We start from the raw sequence: 18,411 nt of genomic DNA, 5'->3' as shown, positions 1-18,411 counted from the left end.
ACATTGTCTAATTTTTTTTTTTTTTGCACAAGTTGTTGTTCACAAATGTTAAAATAGTTTGTTGCTCTGCTTTTTGGCTTGCTCTGTTTTGTATATACAATTATTTACCATATGTGAAGACAATTGATTTTAGTGGTGTATATAACACTAGTGCAGAAAGGGGATTCCACTACCGGCCAAATAGGGATTCCACTACTGGCCGCGGCCGGTAGTAAACACACTCGTCGTTGTAAGTCAATACTTTCCACGACTGGTCTTTTTATACCCGTCGTGGTATGTCAGGTTTCTACTGTATTATTAATTAAATTTATGAGGATTCCACGACGGTTTTTACAAATACCGGTAGTGGTATGTATGAGATTCCACTACGGGTATTTTCAATATCCGTAGTGGTATGTATGGTTTTCATTTTTTTTTTTTAGAGTCTGGGATTCCACTACCGGTATTTGTAAATACCGGTAGTGGTATGTATAGTTTTCATTTTTTTTTTTTTAGAGTCTGGGATTCCACTACCGGTATTTACAAATACCGGTAGTGGTATGTATGGTTTTCATTTTTTTTTTTTTAGAATCTGGGATTCCACTACCGGTATTTGTAAATACCGGTAGTGGTATGTATGCTATTCCATTTTTTTTTTTAGAATTGAGGATTCCACTACGGGTAATTACAAATACCCGTAGTGGTATGTTAGTTTTCACTACTAATTGTTATAAATATCAGTAGTGGTATGTTAGTTTTTTTTTTTTTTTTTTTTCGTTTTTTTGTAGCTTCCTGTGCCTGCATATTAATATGAAAAATCAAAACTCTAGAACAGTATGCACATCCTAAAATACCAATTCCATCACCTGATAAACAGTCCTAAAATACCAATTCCTAAAATACCAATCCTAAAATACCAATTCCTAAAATACCAATTCTAAAATACCAATCCTTCATAAAATACCAATTCCATCACAAAAATACCAATTCTAATACCAATTCCTTCATAAAACCATCCTAAAATAGTCCAAAATAAACAGTCCAAAACAGTGAGATGCACATCCGAGCCAAAATACCAATTCCATCACTCCATGTCTGTACTCAGTACTTAATCGATTAGCTCTCATCCAACTACGGTCCATACCTACGTTTTGAAATTTATGCATTCTAAGTTAAAGGAATGACTAGGTTGTTACTATTGCGAAACATTCTCTCGCCCTATTTTAATAAAAATTCATAGCCTATAACAGAATGACTAGATTATGCATTCTATTTTAATAAAAATTCATAGCCTATAGCTTCTATGTTTTGAAATAGAATCGGTACCTGTAGATGAGACCGTGATTGAACCTTCTAACTTCAAACAAAGATGACAACACCAAAAAAGAGCAACACCAGCCCCTGCACAGCACAAGCAACACGCAGGAGCAGCAATCACCGCCTAACGCAGGAGCAGCAATCACCGCCTAACACAGCAACCCCTGCACAGCACAAGCATTGATAATTTTATAAATATGTTTATACAACTTAGTTAATATCAAAACAAGTTGTATGTTTATACAATTGGCCATAAATATTGACCCCTGCCCATGGCCAAGTTGTATGTTTTCTTGAAGCCGAAGCTGAAGGGTATTTGCAAGAAAAAAGATCCCATCTTATAAGGCTATGTGGTGAAGCTGAAGGGTATTTGGAGAGACACTACTGATAAGTGCTAAAAAGTAGTAAATTTTCACATATATTTTAAGCACTTATTGACTTATTTTATAAAGTTATTTCAAGTAAAAACTAGTCTTTATAAGTAAATTAATATTTTAGCTATTTTAACTCATTTTCCCTCACTTTTATAGATTTTGTGAATTTATTGGGAAAATGGAGACTAAGCAAGTACTTGGAGACTAAGCAAGTTTATGATTGGACAAGAAAAATAAAGAGGCAACTTTTGTCCTTTGTTTAAACACACAAGAAGATTTTCTATTGGACCAAAATTACCAAAGTACAGCACCGTTTCTTTTGACTCTTCACTAACTAAGTTGTCTTGGTTAGAGCAGTATCACATGTAGTCTGAAAAGCATGATCAAACCGCCTTCCTTCTACAAGGGGCTTACCATCCATAGTTACTTTTTAAGCCTATTTAAGCATTGCATCACCCATTGTGAAAAGAATCCAATTCTTACACTCTCACACACACGAGAGAACAGAGAGTTAAAAACAGAGGAGAAAGACAGAGAGTAAGCATAGAACGACGGAGGAAACGAGTTGGATGCACACCAACTGTTCGAGAAATCAACCGGTGTTGTTATTTCATCTCTTTTCTTCTCATTTGTGTAAACTATCATGGTAATGAGTAGTTAAAGACACTTTTGTTGGGATTAGGTGTAAATTACTCTATTAGTATGTGTTTCTATTGATCATGGTTTTATATATGGTTTTAGTTGTCTCTCAATATTGATGTTATCTTTGTTTTCATTGTTTTAATCTCTGATTTGAATTGTTATAGACATATACCTTTTGAATCTAAGAACTAGGATAATATCTATTGAACTCTAAATTCTAGACATAGATTTAGGTTTAATATTCACTTAGAGTATCGAATCTTAATGCTATTGTATTGATTGATGACCCGAGACATCGGATGTTAATAGATGCAATAGATATCTCGATGTTATCTGGACACGGAAACGTTCGACGAGCGATACGTGATAATATTGATAGATGACTAGAATCTATATAACTGATTAGGGAAATATATATGAATGAGTTAATGAAGTCTAATCTCAGCAATTTCATCTCTCTGTTAATTTACTCATCTCTTGTCATCATTATATTTTCGCAACTTATCGCAAACAAATACCTTTCAATCACTTTACTTAAAATTATATTACTTGTTGAACTGCATCGATATCGCATCAGTCCCTGTGGAGACGATAAAAATATACTTACTTTTGTATTTCAACAAAATGGCGCCGTTGTCGGGGACTGGCGTTTAGATATTGGAGCATTTCAACAATTTGTATTCTTTTAAGTATTTGTATATATTTGTTTATATTGTATAGTTTTTCTTGCACTAATCCTTCTTTGCTAGACAAAGAAAGTTGTTTTTCTTGTTTGTTGAATCCTTTTTCAGATTCCCCATTAAAAGTTAAACCATGACTGATCGTGGTTATTATAACTTCTATACTCCGGGTGAGTATGAATCATATCAACAGTTTCCTCCTTATAGTTATGGGCAAACTTCAGAGGCTAGATTGGAGGAGACCATGATTAAATTCATGGAAATGCAGCAGCAACAAAACCAACAGTGGCAACAAATGAATGAACAAATGCAACAGATGCAAGACCAACACCGACAATATATGAAAAACAGTCTTGCACGGGCCAAAAATTTGGAAAATCAGCTTGTTCAGTTGGCTAAACTGTTAGCCAATAACAATAACCAAGGAGGAACATTTCAAACCAACACACAAACCACTCCTGACGAGAAAGATAATATTCTAAATGAGGAAAGTGAAGAGAGTGTGGAAGGTGTTGAAAACAATGAGGAGGAAAGAATGTTCGAAGGATGTGGTGTAAAGAAAATAGTGAAAGAAATAGATACACCGCATGAAGTTGAACTTCCTCAAGAATTGCCATGTACGGAGGAAGCTAACACTGTTGATAAGGAACAAGTGATGATGGTTGCGGAGGAAAATGAAGGATTATTTAGCAAGGAAGAATCATGTGAACAAAAGAAGGAGATGGAAAACAAGGCGAAGGTTGATAGAGTCATTGATGAAATTTGTGCCTTGTTTAATAAAAAAGAATTAGGGAGGATATGGACTCCGCAACATTTATATCTAAAATTCATGGAGTTCCTCCCTAACCGAAGGAAAAAGACGGATGATGTGCTTTCCGTCTCATTTTGGCCACCCTAACCAAAAAGGCGTCAAGCTAGTGACGTTAAAGAAGCGCTTGTTGGGAGGCAACCCAATTTTCTATCTTTACTATTTAATTTTTGCAATTTATCATTTTAGTATATTTAGGCATGTTTTGAAAGATTTTATATATGAGCCAAAATTGAACCATTGCATTTGAAGGAAAAGTTCTGCAATTTTTTGCCTGTTTTCATGACTTCGCTAAGCGACCGTTTCTTTGGCTAAGCGAAGAAGACTGAGTTTTGAAACATCCACACACTCCTTCACGTTAAAACCCTCAACTACTCTTCCCTCTCACGAATTTTGATCTTCTGTCACTCAAATTCATCCAATTTTATTCATCCCATCCAAAAAAAAAAAAAACATCTTTTGACTCATTCAGATTCACAAGGGTTTGCAAAAGAATTCATCCATTTATTTAAAATCCTAAATTTCATCTCATTCTTCATCTTTTCACAAGTAAGTCTATTCTAATGCTTTAATGTTCATTATTATTGAAGTGGGTTTACTTAATTTGTGAATTTGAGATTCAATATAGATGAATTAGGGACTTTTGTGGTTTATCACTCTTCATGGAAAACGAAATTAGGATTTTTAATCCTTCATTTTTATTTGGAAAATCTCTGTTTGAGTGTGGATTTACATGTTTAAGGTGTGTTACTTGGGTAATTAGACAAGAACAGGGCTGGTGTCTGTTTCCAATGAATTCATGTTTCCTTGCTTCACCTTTTTATGAAACTTACGTTTTTCATCACAACAATTGCACATAGGAATGCTTTGCACTTCATTTACTCCAGTTGGATATACTTGGTTATGTGATGAATTACAATGTCAGATATTATTTTTTTTTTCTCTTCTATACCCAAAACAAAGCATGAATGGTATGATGGTACTTTCACTGAAACTTGTTAATCACTTTCATATTTTAAATCTTGGATTAATGGTGCCTTACTTTAGGAACAATGATCATGTGAATCAAGTGGTGAATGCTTTTAGAACATTGATTATCACTTTTACATACTAACCACCGAGCAAACACAGTTTGAATGATTATATGCACAGGTTTACTATGCATCTGCAGCAAGGTGCAACATGTTAAATGGCCTACACCTGAGGTTTTTGCTGCATTTGTTAAATGGCCTGAGGTCAGTCCACATGCACCGGAGGAGGCAGCTCATCAAAACGATGTTGAAGTTGGAGTTAATAATGAGCTAGATGAAGCAGAGTATGGAGCTAAAGCACGCCACATACAGTGAACTTTTATTGTTTCAGTCATTAACATTCATGTTTTATGTTTCATTGCAAATGTTGACTGAAATTTTTGTGAACATACATGGTTTAAATTTTTGTGATCGCTAAATGTGCATATGAATTGAAATGTCTAGGTTTGTGATTAATCAAATTCAAATGCATGATTAGAATGAATTTTTCAAATTGCATTGCTTGAGGTGAAATCTTTGTGATTATCTTTGAATGATAGGATGAATTTGAACTAAGTAGCTTTATTCAATTTGATTTCATCCATTCCTTCTTAACATGATTAATTGATTATGAATCACGTAGACCTAGCCGGGTGAGATTGTGTGAACCTTCCATTGTTTATATATTTGAGAGCCGACAATTGTGTTTAACTCTGTTGGTTTTAACTGAATCTTGCTATTACTTGATGTGTTTGATGTCATGGATATGATCAAGGCCTTGTTTCTTTTTGAGTGATAACTACTTTGGCCAAATATAACCTACCATGTGACTTGTGTGATCCTTTGCTACCCCCTTGAGCCAAACTTTTGAAAATTTGTTTGTTTTGAACCCTTGAACCATAATAAAGAAAAACAATGACTTAACCCTTGTCTTAGGATGATTGAGCATTGAATTTAAGTAGGGTTGAAAACAAGTTGGGGAGAAAGAGGTTATTTGTTTGTTTGCAAAAAGAAAGAAGTAGTTCAAAATGGTGATTGTGAAAAAGAAAAAGAATTGTAAAAAAAATGTTACAATCAAAAGAAATCATTGAAATTGAAAAGATTAAAGAAAGAAAAGATTGTGGCATACAAAAAGAATTACCAAAAGAAAGAAAAAATGGGGAAAGTGAAAGAGGATAAATAGCTTATGTGATGAAATTCTCAAGAATTATGCTCTCTTATCCTTAAGGCATTTTGAATCCAAAGAAAAACAATTATTTTTTTTAGCCTAGCCCCATTACAAGCTTAAGAAAGACCTTAGTGATCCATGATTGATAACATGTCTTGTGATTTGTTGAGATGTATGTTTGAATTGATTTGTTGTGAACACATTGCTTGGATTGAGAGAAACACTACACCCTTGAGTTGAAACACTTGTGAGAATTGTGATTCTAGTTGATTATCTTGTTGATTTGGAAAGCTTGAAATCTTACTTGAATTTTGAAACTATTTCACATTCATGCTTTGATTGTTTGATGATTATGAAGGTTTGATTTTGAACTTGCAATAAATTGAAAATCATGCAAACTTGAAATGATTGAAATCTAATCCCAGCAATTTAATCTCTCTGTCAAATTAATCATCTTTACTACTTTCATGTATTCGCAACTTTCGTAATCAACCAATCTTTGAAATCCTTTACTTTGAAATTATATTAATTGTTGAACGGCATCGATATCGCATCAGTCCCTGTGGAGACGATAAAAATATACTTACTTTTGTACTTTCAACAAAATGAGCTCATCAAAACGATGTTGAAGTTGGAGTTAATAATGAGCTAGATGAAGCAGAGTATGGAGCTAAAGCACGCCACATACAGTGAACTTTTATTGTTTCAGTCATTAACATTCATGTTTTATGTTTCATTGCAAATGTTGACTGAAATTTTTGTGAACATACATGGTTTAAATTTTTGTGATCGCTAAATGTGCATATGAATTGAAATGTCTAGGTTTGTGATTAATCAAATTCAAATGCATGATTAGAATGAATTTTTCAAATTGCATTGCTTGAGGTGAAATCTTTGTGATTATCTTTGAATGATAGGATGAATTTGAACTAAGTAGCTTTATTCAATTTGATTTCATCCATTCCTTCTTAACATGATTAATTGATTATGAATCACGTAGACCTAGCCGGGTGAGATTGTGTGAACCTTCCATTGTTTATATATTTGAGAGCCGACAATTGTGTTTAACTCTGTTGGTTTTAACTGAATCTTGCTATTACTTGATGTGTTTGATGTCATGGATATGATCAAGGCCTTGTTTCTTTTTGAGTGATAACTACTTTGGCCAAATATAACCTACCATGTGACTTGTGTGATCCTTTGCTACCCCCTTGAGCCAAACTTTTGAAAATTTGTTTGTTTTGAACCCTTGAACCATAATAAAGAAAAACAATGACTTAACCCTTGTCTTAGGATGATTGAGCATTGAATTTAAGTAGGGTTGAAAACAAGTTGGGGAGAAAGAGGTTATTTGTTTGTTTGCAAAAAGAAAGAAGTAGTTCAAAATGGTGATTGTGAAAAAGAAAAAGAATTGTAAAAAAAATGTTACAATCAAAAGAAATCATTGAAATTGAAAAGATTAAAGAAAGAAAAGATTGTGGCATACAAAAAGAATTACCAAAAGAAAGAAAAAATGGGGAAAGTGAAAGAGGATAAATAGCTTATGTGATGAAATTCTCAAGAATTATGCTCTCTTATCCTTAAGGCATTTTGAATCCAAAGAAAAACAATTATTTTTTTTAGCCTAGCCCCATTACAAGCTTAAGAAAGACCTTAGTGATCCATGATTGATAACATGTCTTGTGATTTGTTGAGATGTATGTTTGAATTGATTTGTTGTGAACACATTGCTTGGATTGAGAGAAACACTACACCCTTGAGTTGAAACACTTGTGAGAATTGTGATTCTAGTTGATTATCTTGTTGATTTGGAAAGCTTGAAATCTTACTTGAATTTTGAAACTATTTCACATTCATGCTTTGATTGTTTGATGATTATGAAGGTTTGATTTTGAACTTGCAATAAATTGAAAATCATGCAAACTTGAAATGATTGAAATCTAATCCCAGCAATTTAATCTCTCTGTCAAATTAATCATCTTTACTACTTTCATGTATTCGCAACTTTCGTAATCAACCAATCTTTGAAATCCTTTACTTTGAAATTATATTAATTGTTGAACGGCATCGATATCGCATCAGTCCCTGTGGAGACGATAAAAATATACTTACTTTTGTACTTTCAACAAAATGGCGCCGTTGCCGGGGACTGGCGTTTAGATATTGTCTTTGCCTATTTGCTGAGCCACCATCTTGTTTCCAACCTTGACCATAGTTTGAGTTGTTTACCCTTTGATAGCCAGTATTATTCGGATACTGACTTTGTCTTTGTTGATTTGCCATGAAGTTCACCTCTTCATGAGATGGAGGACAATGACCAGTTGGATGATTTCCGGTGCATAATTCACAAGATGCTACTTGCTTTGCTTTCCCCGATCCTTCTTGAAGAGTCATCAATTTTGACATTTGTTTGGATAACTCCTCCACCGTGTTGGTAAGAAGCTTATTTTGAGCCAATACAGCATCTGATGGATCAAGTTCAAGAATCCCAGGCTTCCTTTGAGTTTTGCTGCGTTCACTTTGTCGATCACTAAGTGACATTTTCTCAATGATAGTCGTAGCATCTGCAGCACTCAATGATAAGAGAGAACCACCTGCTGTTGCATCTAAAAGGAGCTTTGAATCCTGCAAAAGACCATTTCTAAAAATATGAATTTGGGTTAGTTCATCAAATCCATGATTAGGGCATTTACGCAGCATTGCTTTGTATCGATCCCATGCTTCACATAGAGTCTCATTGGAGCCTTGAGAAAACACCGCAATTGATGTCTTTGACTCCATGAATTTATGATGTGGAAAGAACCGATCAAGAAACTTCTCTTCCAAAGTATTCCAATTTGTCATGACTTGAGCTGGTAAATCAAGGTACCAATCTTTGGCCTTCCCTATCAATGAATGTGGAAACATTCTCATGAACACCGCTTCCTCCTCCGCTTCAGGAGCACCAAGTGAACCGGCTATTTCATAGAACTTCACCAAATGATTGTATGGATCTTCATGTGATAAACCTGTAAAAGGGTTAGCATATAACAGTTGCAAGAGACCGGTTTTCATCTCCGTCTGTCTTGCACCTCTGGGAGGTCTTGTAAGATGAGCAAGCCTTCGTGGACTGTTGTGACATGGCCTCATACCGGCACCTTCGTTACGTGGCGGATCTTCAGCCATCTCTTCGGCTATTGAGGATGTTGAAGAAATAGAAGCAGAATTTTCTTCTTGCAGCCTCTTTTGTTTGGCTAATTGTTTCCTTTTCTTTCTTTGACTGTTATTCCTTCGAGCTGTTCTTTCGATTTCTGGATCAAACAGTAAATTCTCTGCAGAAATCTTTCCTCGCATAAACAGGACAACAATCTAACCAGACAAGTTAGCGTGCACAAAAGATAACGAATAGTAACTGAAATTAAAAAGTACAAAATTGCTTAAAACGATAGAAATTGCGATTAAACAACTAATATCAAACGCCAGTCTCCGGCAACGGCGCCATTTTGTTGAAATACAAAAGTAAGTATATTTTTATCGTCTCCACAGGGACTGATGCGATATCGATGCAGTTCAACAAGTAATATAATTTTAAGTAAAGTGATTGAAAGGTATTTGTTTGCGATAAGTTGCGAAAATATAATGATGACAAGAGATGAGTAAATTAACAGAGAGATGAAATTGCTGAGATTAGACTTCATTAACTCATTCATATATATTTCCCTAATCAGTTATATAGATTCTAGTCATCTATCAATATTATCACGTATCGCTCGTCGAACGTTTCCGTGTCCAGATAACATCGAGATATCTATTGCATCTATTAACATCCGATGTCTCGGGTCATCAATCAATACAATAGCATTAAGATTCGATACTCTAAGTGAATATTAAACCTAAATCTATGTCTAGAATTTAGAGTTCAATAGATATTATCCTAGTTCTTAGATTCAAAAGGTATATGTCTATAACAATTCAAATCAGAGATTAAAACAATGAAAACAAAGATAACATCAATATTGAGAGACAACTAAAACCATATATAAAACCATGATCAATAGAAACACATACTAATAGAGTAATTTACACCTAATCCCAACAAAAGTGTCTTTAACTACTCATTACCATGATAGTTTACACAAATGAGAAGAAAAGAGATGAAATAACAACACCGGTTGATTTCTCGAACAGTTGGTGTGCATCCAACTCGTTTCCTCCGTCGTTCTATGCTTACTCTCTGTCTTTCTCCTCTGTTTTTAACTCTCTGTTCTCTCGTGTGTGTGAGAGTGTAAGAATTGGATTCTTTTCACAATGGGTGATGCAATGCTTAAATAGGCTTAAAAAGTAACTATGGATGGTAAGCCCCTTGTAGAAGGAAGGCGGTTTGATCATGCTTTTCAGACTACATGTGATACTGCTCTAACCAAGACAACTTAGTTAGTGAAGAGTCAAAAGAAACGGTGCTGTACTTTGGTAATTTTGGTCCAATAGAAAATCTTCTTGTGTGTTTAAACAAAGGACAAAAGTTGCCTCTTTATTTTTCTTGTCCAATCATAAACTTGCTTAGTCTCCAAGTACTTGCTTAGTCTCCAAGTACTTGCTTAGTCTCCATTTTCCCAATAAATTCACAAAATCTATAAAAGTGAGGGAAAATGAGTTAAAATAGCTAAAATATTAATTTACTTATAAAGACTAGTTTTTACTTGAAATAACTTTATAAAATAAGTCAATAAGTGCTTAAAATATATGTGAAAATTTACTACTTTTTAGCACTTATCAACTCTCCCCAACTTAGAACTTTGTTTGTCCTCAAACAAAAGTCCACAATAAACTTTCAAAACATGGTTCAAACATCATTAGTGCACAATTCAATCAAGATTTAAATCCAAAGTTTTTTTTTGATCATAAATCTTGATTGAATTGTGCACTAATGATGTTTGAACCATGTTTTGAAAGTTTATTGTGGACTTTTGTTTGAGGACAAACAAAGTTCTAAGTTGGGGAGAGTTGATAAGTGCTAAAAAGTAGTAAATTTTCACATATATTTTAAGCACTTATTGACTTATTTTATAAAGTTATTTCAAGTAAAAACTAGTCTTTATAAGTAAATTAATATTTTAGCTATTTTAACTCATTTTCCCTCACTTTTATAGATTTTGTGAATTTATTGGGAAAATGGAGACTAAGCAAGTACTTGGAGACTAAGCAAGTTTATGATTGGACAAGAAAAATAAAGAGGCAACTTTTGTCCTTTGTTTAAACACACAAGAAGATTTTCTATTGGACCAAAATTACCAAAGTACAGCACCGTTTCTTTTGACTCTTCACTAACTAAGTTGTCTTGGTTAGAGCAGTATCACATGTAGTCTGAAAAGCATGATCAAACCGCCTTCCTTCTACAAGGGGCTTACCATCCATAGTTACTTTTTAAGCCTATTTAAGCATTGCATCACCCATTGTGAAAAGAATCCAATTCTTACACTCTCACACACACGAGAGAACAGAGAGTTAAAAACAGAGGAGAAAGACAGAGAGTAAGCATAGAACGACGGAGGAAACGAGTTGGATGCACACCAACTGTTCGAGAAATCAACCGGTGTTGTTATTTCATCTCTTTTCTTCTCATTTGTGTAAACTATCATGGTAATGAGTAGTTAAAGACACTTTTGTTGGGATTAGGTGTAAATTACTCTATTAGTATGTGTTTCTATTGATCATGGTTTTATATATGGTTTTAGTTGTCTCTCAATATTGATGTTATCTTTGTTTTCATTGTTTTAATCTCTGATTTGAATTGTTATAGACATATACCTTTTGAATCTAAGAACTAGGATAATATCTATTGAACTCTAAATTCTAGACATAGATTTAGGTTTAATATTCACTTAGAGTATCGAATCTTAATGCTATTGTATTGATTGATGACCCGAGACATCGGATGTTAATAGATGCAATAGATATCTCGATGTTATCTGGACACGGAAACGTTCGACGAGCGATACGTGATAATATTGATAGATGACTAGAATCTATATAACTGATTAGGGAAATATATATGAATGAGTTAATGAAGTCTAATCTCAGCAATTTCATCTCTCTGTTAATTTACTCATCTCTTGTCATCATTATATTTTCGCAACTTATCGCAAACAAATACCTTTCAATCACTTTACTTAAAATTATATTACTTGTTGAACTGCATCGATATCGCATCAGTCCCTGTGGAGACGATAAAAATATACTTACTTTTGTATTTCAACAACTACTCAGCTATCTTAGGCTCATACCAAAACCCTCTTGACCATCTCCATATTTTCCCTTACTATTCTAACTACATCAAACTTGGTCACCTTGAGTAAGTATATTATATGGCAGAGATATTAAGCACTATTCTAACTCCATATTTTCACTCCTTAGCCAACCTTGAATATATTAAGCACTATAACTTGAGTGACTTCTATATACCTTGAATATATTAAGCACAAGGTTAACATGAGTGACTTCTATATACTTGCTTATACCTAACACCCTCATGTGCAGCAACATAACGAATTTTGAATCACACTTTGACATTAAAACATGGCTTGGTTATTTGAATTTTCTTGCCTATTTGGAGTTTAGCTTCAACAATAAAATCTGATATAATAGCAGCAAAATAGCAGCAAAACATGGCTTGGTTTAAAACATTACATATCATCTATGAAGTAAAAAATAATCAAAATAGCAGCAAAATAAATATCATAAACAGAAATGACCATATATCTTTTTACTTTTCATTAAATCTCATGCTAAAGTGACCTACACAGACCTACACAGACTTCCAAATCTCATGCAAATTTGTATTTTTATATTGACATTCTCATCATCAAGCCATCAAGCAGAAGAAGAATGAAAACCCACACAAAAAAACACAGACCCACACAGAAATGAACATCACAGACCCACGAAAACGACGTGAATGAAAACGAATGAAAACCCAAGCGAATGAAAACGAATGAACAAGAATGAAAATGAATGAAAACGAAAACGAATGAAATTTGGAGGAAGTTTGATTTATTCATACCTTTACCGAATAAAAACGAAGAAATTTGGAGGCGATTCAAGCATTCTAGGGTTTGGAGAATGAAACCGAATGAAATTGGAGAGATTGGAGAATGGAGAATGGAGAATGGAGAATGGAGAGATTGGAGAATGATTGGGAAATTGGAGTGTTTGATTTGAAGAACTTGGGACGATTTGGAAGAACTTGGGACGATTGAGAATGGAGAGTTTGCAGTGGGAGGGAGATTGAACGCGTATGAAAATTGGGAATGAAAATGACAATATGAAAAATATAATAACACTATTAGGATTCCACTACCGGTGAATCCTAGATCGGTAGTGAAAAGTGGGAATATGAAAAAAATAATAACACTATTAGGATTCCACTACCGGTGAATCCTAGATCGGTAGTGGAAGATAATTAAAACAAATTTGTACGTAATTACGACATTGCCACCGTGTCTACTTTCCACTACGGATTTAGCAAAGCCGGTAGTGAAATCCCTTGTCTCTGAACTTTCCACTACCGTTTTAAAAATATCAGTAGTGGAATCCTTTGGTCAAATGTATTTCACTACTGGTATTCACATACCGGTAGTGGTATCTCCAAACCAAAAGTCATTTTTCTACTAGTGTAATTTTTGAGAATATTTAATTAGTCCGGACAAAATTAAGATACTACAGTGAATATAGATAAAAATTATTGAGAGAAGTCAACTTTTTAATTTGAGCTCAGTTATAAATTAGTTTGTATATATGCACCTAAAATATATTTGTTTTCAAAAGAAAAGCACAAAGTTACCCATTGACGAAGAAAACTCGCACATTAAAGAGAACGACTACTCCCTCAGGGGACTTGGATCCTCTCCATCTCTTTTCTCTACATCTCTCTCCATCCTCTCTATCTCTCTCTTAATTTCAATCTCTCTCCTCATTAAAAAAATGATAAATAAAGTAAGAGAGAGAGTGAAATTAAGAGAGAGATAGAGAGGATGGAGAGAAATGTAGAGAAAAGAGATTGAGAGGATCCAATTCACTCCCTCAGGTCTGTAGTTGGGTAGTTGTGTATGATGTTGAGTACTGATATGCATGTGGTAACGTGTTTAGGGGGAGTAAAATTAATTTATTAATTTTTGCTCAACTCTAATATTGAGGGGGAGTAGTATTGTTTGATTGGTGTGACGGAATGTGCTAACGAATGTTGAAGCATCATGTTACTTGAGAATTTATTTTTCTCGGCTTTGAGGGAATTTATTTTTTCCTAGTGATTCTTTTTATGAGAGTTTATTTCTCTCTATTGGTTTCTCATTGTGTTCACTATTCCGCTGTTGCATGCCTCTGTTATTCTTTAGTGATACTTCTATTCTTGTTTGCTATTTTCATTACTGTTGGGTTTTTGTATATTGGCTACATTTTGCGAAAACATATTTTAGCCAAGTGTTGAGACAAATGTGCTGACCCCAAGTGTTGAGACAAATGTGCTGACCCCAAGTGTTGTGACAAATGTTGTTACACTTTGGAACAACACCTGACTCTGTTCTGCGCGCGCCAGCTAGATGTTATTATTTTCTACTCAATCTTTTGAAGATTTGATTGAAGAATTATTTCGTGGTTTCTTATACAACAAGGCGCACGTGATCAATGTGTTTCAGAAGGCAGCTGAACCCTAGTTCTATTTTCCAAAGGAATTATATTTTTGGAAAATATATTTTTGTGTTTCAAAAATATAACTATTATTTTCAAAAATATATCTTGTGAAGATTGCTGCAGAAAATATAAAAGATTTATTTCAAATAAATCTTTGTGCTTCAAGAAGATTATAAGATTTAATTTTAAAATATATTTACAACAAATATATTTATGGGAGGAATATTTGATGCAAATAAAGATTTGGTAAAAATATATATTTTGCATCTAGAAGATTTATTGGAGCTGAAGCATTATGAAAAGCCCACGAGGCTCTGCTATTTAAAGGGTGTTGCTAACCCTTATTATGCACCGAAACTTGAAGCTAAAATAGAATATCAAAGATGTAGTCTTTTAAGGGTTTCGTGTCTTTAAGCCACTCTCTAGGAGAATTGGTGTAAAGTGAACCACTCGAGTTGTGAGATGGTCACCGTGTCCTCACTCAGAAACCTGTAGGTAATGAGTTGAGTATTGTCTTGGAGGAAGCTTTTAAGCAACTCCAAATTGTGAACTTAGTCGTTGGCTAGGTGGTGATGTTATTGAAGTGTGTCGACTTCATCTTTTTCAAGGAGAGTGTCTCCATTCTGTTGTTATTGAAATCCTTACTGGTTGTAAGGTTGAGGGGAGTGAGACGGGGTCTCATATCTAGGAGTTCCTAGGTAGAAGTTGCATTGGGTAGGGATTAAGTGAGGAGTTGTAAACGGGGGAGTTTAGCTCCGAATTAATACTGCTGATAGTGAATTTCCTCCTGGATTGGTATCCCCCAGATTAGGCTGTTAGGCTGAACTGGGTTAACAATTATGTGTGTCGTTTATGCTTTTCAGTATATGTTTTTAATGCTCTGTTTTATTGTTCTTACTGCTAAGACAAGTGTTGCGACAAGTGTCGGCACATCGTGGACAACACTTGTCTACTGTGTACCAGAATTTCAATTGGTATCAGAGCAGGCATCCTGTTCTGTATCTGGGTGAGATCCTAGGGAAGATACTTTCTGGTTATGAACAAGTAAGGAATACTGAAAAGTTGTTTGGACTTGAAGAAGTTCATATTTGTTTGAATGGTCCCTAGAAGTGGAGGATGGACTATTCATGGCACGGTGTATAGCTTTGATGTTTGAGCTTCTGTATGGTTTGATTTATTTTCAAACCTATGTTAACCTGTTGCACCTGAAGTGTGGAGTTTGTGCAAAGGTCATTATGGTGTGCCTGAAGTTTGTTGAGGAGTTTTCTGGTTTGAATTCCGCTGCATACATATATGATGGGAAAACTCCTGGTGGTTTTGAGTGTGCTACACTCTGTTCTCCTCTGGTGAGGTTCAACTAACTTGTTGGAGATGCCAACGATACTTGAGGGTGATCTCAAGTCCACTCATAAAGGCACTCATATATGAGTTTGTTGAAGAGAGATCTGAACGAAGTTGTGAGCAATTTATTTTTGCTTCTAACCCTAAAAGCCAACTTCCAGTGGCTTTGATAAAGGATCTCTTGGTGTGTTCCTTGAGAAGGGGACTGATGTCGTCCCAGATGTTGCTACATCTGACCAGCAGTATGCAGAATCTTGTTGGATTTATTTTGACACTAGAAACTTATGGTTGACTTCTTGGGTGAGTTTATTTCTGATCCAAGTAAGTGGTAGTGCAGATGTGTGTTTTGCTTTTCCTGTGTAAGCTTGATAAAGGATCTATTATTATGGTACCTGAGAAGGGGACTGATGTGCTCCCAGATGTTGGTACATCTGACCTGCAGATTATGCAGAATCGTGTTGGATGACAGTTGGGCATGTAAGGTGCTTGGAATTATGCATAGGAGTGCTCAAGTTGTATGGTCAGAAGAAGCTTATCTGCCTATGTGAATCAGAATGTGGAGGTTCTGATCTTTCTTTAATAGTATGCTCTAGCAATGCATGACTATTGATTCCACTAGTAGTGGATGTAAGGGCAGCAAAATATTGTCAGATACTGAGGTCTGATAATTGTCTTTGGTTATCTACTGCAAGTCACTCGAGAAAAGGGCTGATAATCAGAATCTTAGTCAAGCTTTTAAGCAAACTAAGAAGTTTTGGAGTTTGTGAGTGACTTCACACTTATTAAGCATGACATCTTGCCTATTCAAAAGGTCATGATACAGAGTGTGGTTCTGCAAGGACAGTGATCATGATGTGTCCTTGTTAAGGAAAAGGGTTAGAGTGTTGTTCAAACATGTGTGGATGATCTGGTATTGAAGGTTAATCAACTACTGATGGTTGATCCTCTTGTGTCCCCCTGCTGTTGTTAATTGTGACTTTGGTGCTTCCACTAAGGCCACAAGTGATTGTGTTGGTGAAACTCTCATGGAAACTATCCCTGAGACAAATGTTGTACCAAGTGTAGGTACATTTGTGGCACCTGCAACTGCCACATATTTTGATATATCTGCAGCACCTGAAACTATAATAGATCATAATGTTTCAGATATTTCTTACCAGATGAATACTACTGAGAAAGAGAATACTACAAAAGTAATTATGACTGGTAATAATTCTGCTGATCACTGTGTTGTGTACTATAAATCTGATGAGAGTATTAGGTCTTTGTTTGCTGATAAAAAACCTTTTGTTGACAAAAGTGTGGGTGATGATCCTGATGTTGTCATTGTGAATGATATAGTGGCTGGTAACAAGTCACTAGATAAGACACCTAGTGCTAATGTTGTAGGAAGAATCAGAAGTAGGGCTGGTAAAAATGTGACAACTGTCAATACACTTGTCCAGAAATCTAAATCATGAAAGGTGACAAGATTTGTTGGGAAGAAACCTTTTTACGGTCCACCAAGGACAAAGAGTAATAATGTATCTGTTACTGGGAGAAGAAAAAGAGTCTGAAAAGAAAGAACTCCCTTCTAGTAAATCAGACTTTGAAAGGGAGACAAGTGTAGCTACATTTGGTGACACATTCAGAAGAAGTGTGAAAGGAATGAAGGTCTGATGAGAACAGTGTCTGATCTAGGTGACTGTTTTGATAAGCTGGTAAGGGGATTTGTAGTGAATGTTGGTGACAATTGTGATGATCCTAAAAACCCTGAGTATAGGCAGGTTTTTGTGAGAGGAAGGTGTGTTCACTTCTCACCCTCTATAATCAACAAATTTTTGGGAAGAAGTAATGAGGAAGTAGCTGAGCTGGAAGTCACAGATAATATTTGTAGAACAATCACTGGGAATAGGCTGAAGCAATGGCCTTGTCAAATGAAACTTTCTGCATCTCAACTATCTCCTTTATATGCAGTTCTGAATAAGATTGTTGTTGTTAATCGGGTTCCTACCACTCATTCCAGTAATGTAGCCAAAGAATTGGCTAGGTTCATTTATGTTGTTGGAACTAAGGCCAGGTTTGATTATGGTGCTTATGTCTTTTATGCCACTTTGGAACATGCTAAATCTTTTGCTCTACCCATAGCATTTCCTACTTTACTGTGTGGTATTGTTCTTGACCAACATCCAAATATTCTTGTGGACACTGATGTCCCTTGTAAAAGAAAAGGAAAGCTGAATATTGAGCAAAGGCTGCTTGCAGGGACAAATGTTGCAGCAGGTGTTGGTACATCTGTCCAGCAAAAGCTGGTGCTCTCACTAGGCAGCAAATGATAACTGACTTGATTGAGTCTAGTAGAGCTCTCAGGAAACTGAAGACTGTGATGATCCTTTGAGCAAAGAATTCATGAAGGTTTTTGAAATGGGTAGATGTGTTGAATTTTCAC

General features: G+C 35.1%; 1 protein-coding gene and 1 long non-coding RNA gene across 4 annotated transcripts; one reads left to right on the top strand and one right to left on the bottom strand.

Annotated features, from left to right (window-relative positions):
- Positions 1-1,690: 1,690 nt before the first annotated feature.
- Positions 1,691-11,703, top strand: LOC123890600 (transcription factor SPT20 homolog). Of its 3 annotated transcripts, none has more exons than XM_045940243.1 (2): positions 1,691-5,115; positions 11,108-11,703. In XM_045940243.1, the coding sequence occupies exon 1, from the start codon at positions 3,126-3,128 to the stop codon at positions 3,888-3,890; it is 765 nt and encodes a 254-aa protein (XP_045796199.1). In that variant the 5' UTR covers positions 1,691-3,125; the 3' UTR covers positions 3,891-5,115; positions 11,108-11,703. The 3 variants fall into 3 exon arrangements, with proteins under 3 accessions (XP_045796199.1, XP_045796200.1, XP_045796198.1); XM_045940244.1 differs by lacking the exon at positions 11,108-11,703 and having other exon boundaries at positions 1,691-3,476; positions 3,519-5,819; XM_045940242.1 differs by lacking the exon at positions 11,108-11,703 and having other exon boundaries at positions 3,126-4,349; positions 4,932-7,344.
- On the bottom strand, positions 3,033-8,144 carry LOC123890603. Its single transcript, XR_006802883.1, has 2 exons — positions 8,099-8,144; positions 3,033-6,572 (listed from the first exon to the last, which is right to left on the bottom strand). It is a non-coding gene; the product is annotated as an uncharacterized LOC123890603 (long non-coding RNA).
- Positions 11,704-18,411: the final 6,708 nt, after the last annotated feature.

The sequence above is a fragment of the Trifolium pratense genome, linkage group LG6, assembly GCF_020283565.1.
Source record: "Trifolium pratense cultivar HEN17-A07 linkage group LG6, ARS_RC_1.1, whole genome shotgun sequence".
Lineage (NCBI taxonomy): Eukaryota > Viridiplantae > Streptophyta > Magnoliopsida > Fabales > Fabaceae > Trifolium > Trifolium pratense.
Note: the sequence above shows the minus strand (reverse complement) of the source record. Positions and strands in the feature narration are given on the sequence as shown.